The sequence below is a fragment of the Sinocyclocheilus rhinocerous genome, unplaced genomic scaffold (assembly GCF_001515625.1).
Source record: "Sinocyclocheilus rhinocerous isolate Xijiao unplaced genomic scaffold, SAMN03320098_v1.1 scaffold63, whole genome shotgun sequence".
NCBI classification, from domain to species: domain Eukaryota; kingdom Metazoa; phylum Chordata; class Actinopteri; order Cypriniformes; family Cyprinidae; genus Sinocyclocheilus; species Sinocyclocheilus rhinocerous.
The window spans coordinates 22,425-22,825 of NW_015659563.1; the positions used below are offsets into that span (position 1 = coordinate 22,425).

The 401-nt window shown below is 60.6% G+C and overlaps 2 protein-coding genes across 16 annotated transcripts in view; one reads left to right on the forward strand and one right to left on the reverse strand.

The window, feature by feature from the left end:
* LOC107723983 (glycine-rich cell wall structural protein 2-like) overlaps positions 1-328 on the forward strand; it is a 1,257-nt gene extending 929 nt beyond the window's left edge. For 2 of the 15 annotated variants that reach the window (XM_016532727.1, XM_016532736.1), the window contains exon 3: positions 77-328. In XM_016532727.1, the coding sequence (XP_016388213.1) occupies positions 77-307 (231 nt within the window). In that variant the 3' untranslated portion in view covers positions 308-328. Of the gene's footprint in view, positions 1-16 lie in introns of all 15 variants that reach the window. The other 13 variants (XM_016532735.1, XM_016532737.1, XM_016532730.1 and 10 more) reach the window with 13 other exon arrangements.
* A 3-nt stretch (positions 329-331) lies between these two features.
* LOC107723984 (WAP four-disulfide core domain protein 2-like) overlaps positions 332-401 on the reverse strand; it is a 6,245-nt gene continuing 6,175 nt past the window's right edge. Inside the window, exon 4 of the mRNA XM_016532742.1 lies at positions 332-399. Within this exon, the coding sequence (XP_016388228.1) occupies positions 393-399 (7 nt within the window). The 3' untranslated portion in view covers positions 332-392. The remainder of the gene's footprint in view (positions 400-401) is intronic.

Below are 401 nucleotides of genomic sequence, written 5' to 3' on the forward strand. Positions count from 1 at the left end.
CCAGGGCCAGGGTCAGGGCCAGGGCCAGGGAAGCGGTTATGGCCAGGGCCAGGGAAGCGGTCAGGGCCAGGGTCAGGGCCAGGGAAGCGGTTATGGCCAGGGAAGCGGTCAGGGTCAAGGCCAGGGTCAGGGACAGGGTCATGGAAGCGGCCAGGGTCAGGGTCAGTGCCAGTGCCAGGGCCAGGGAAACGGCCAGTGCCAGTGCCAGGGTCAGGGCCAGGGAAGCGGCCAGGGTCAGGGAGGCGGCCAGGGAAGCGGCTATGGCCAGGGAAGCAGTCAAGGGAGTGGTCGGCGACATGGTCATTGAAATGGTCATGGGAATTTTGCATTACACTTACTGGAGATCTTTTCAATCCAGTGCTTTATTCATATGGCATGTTTGCTCAAACAGTTTAGCAAAT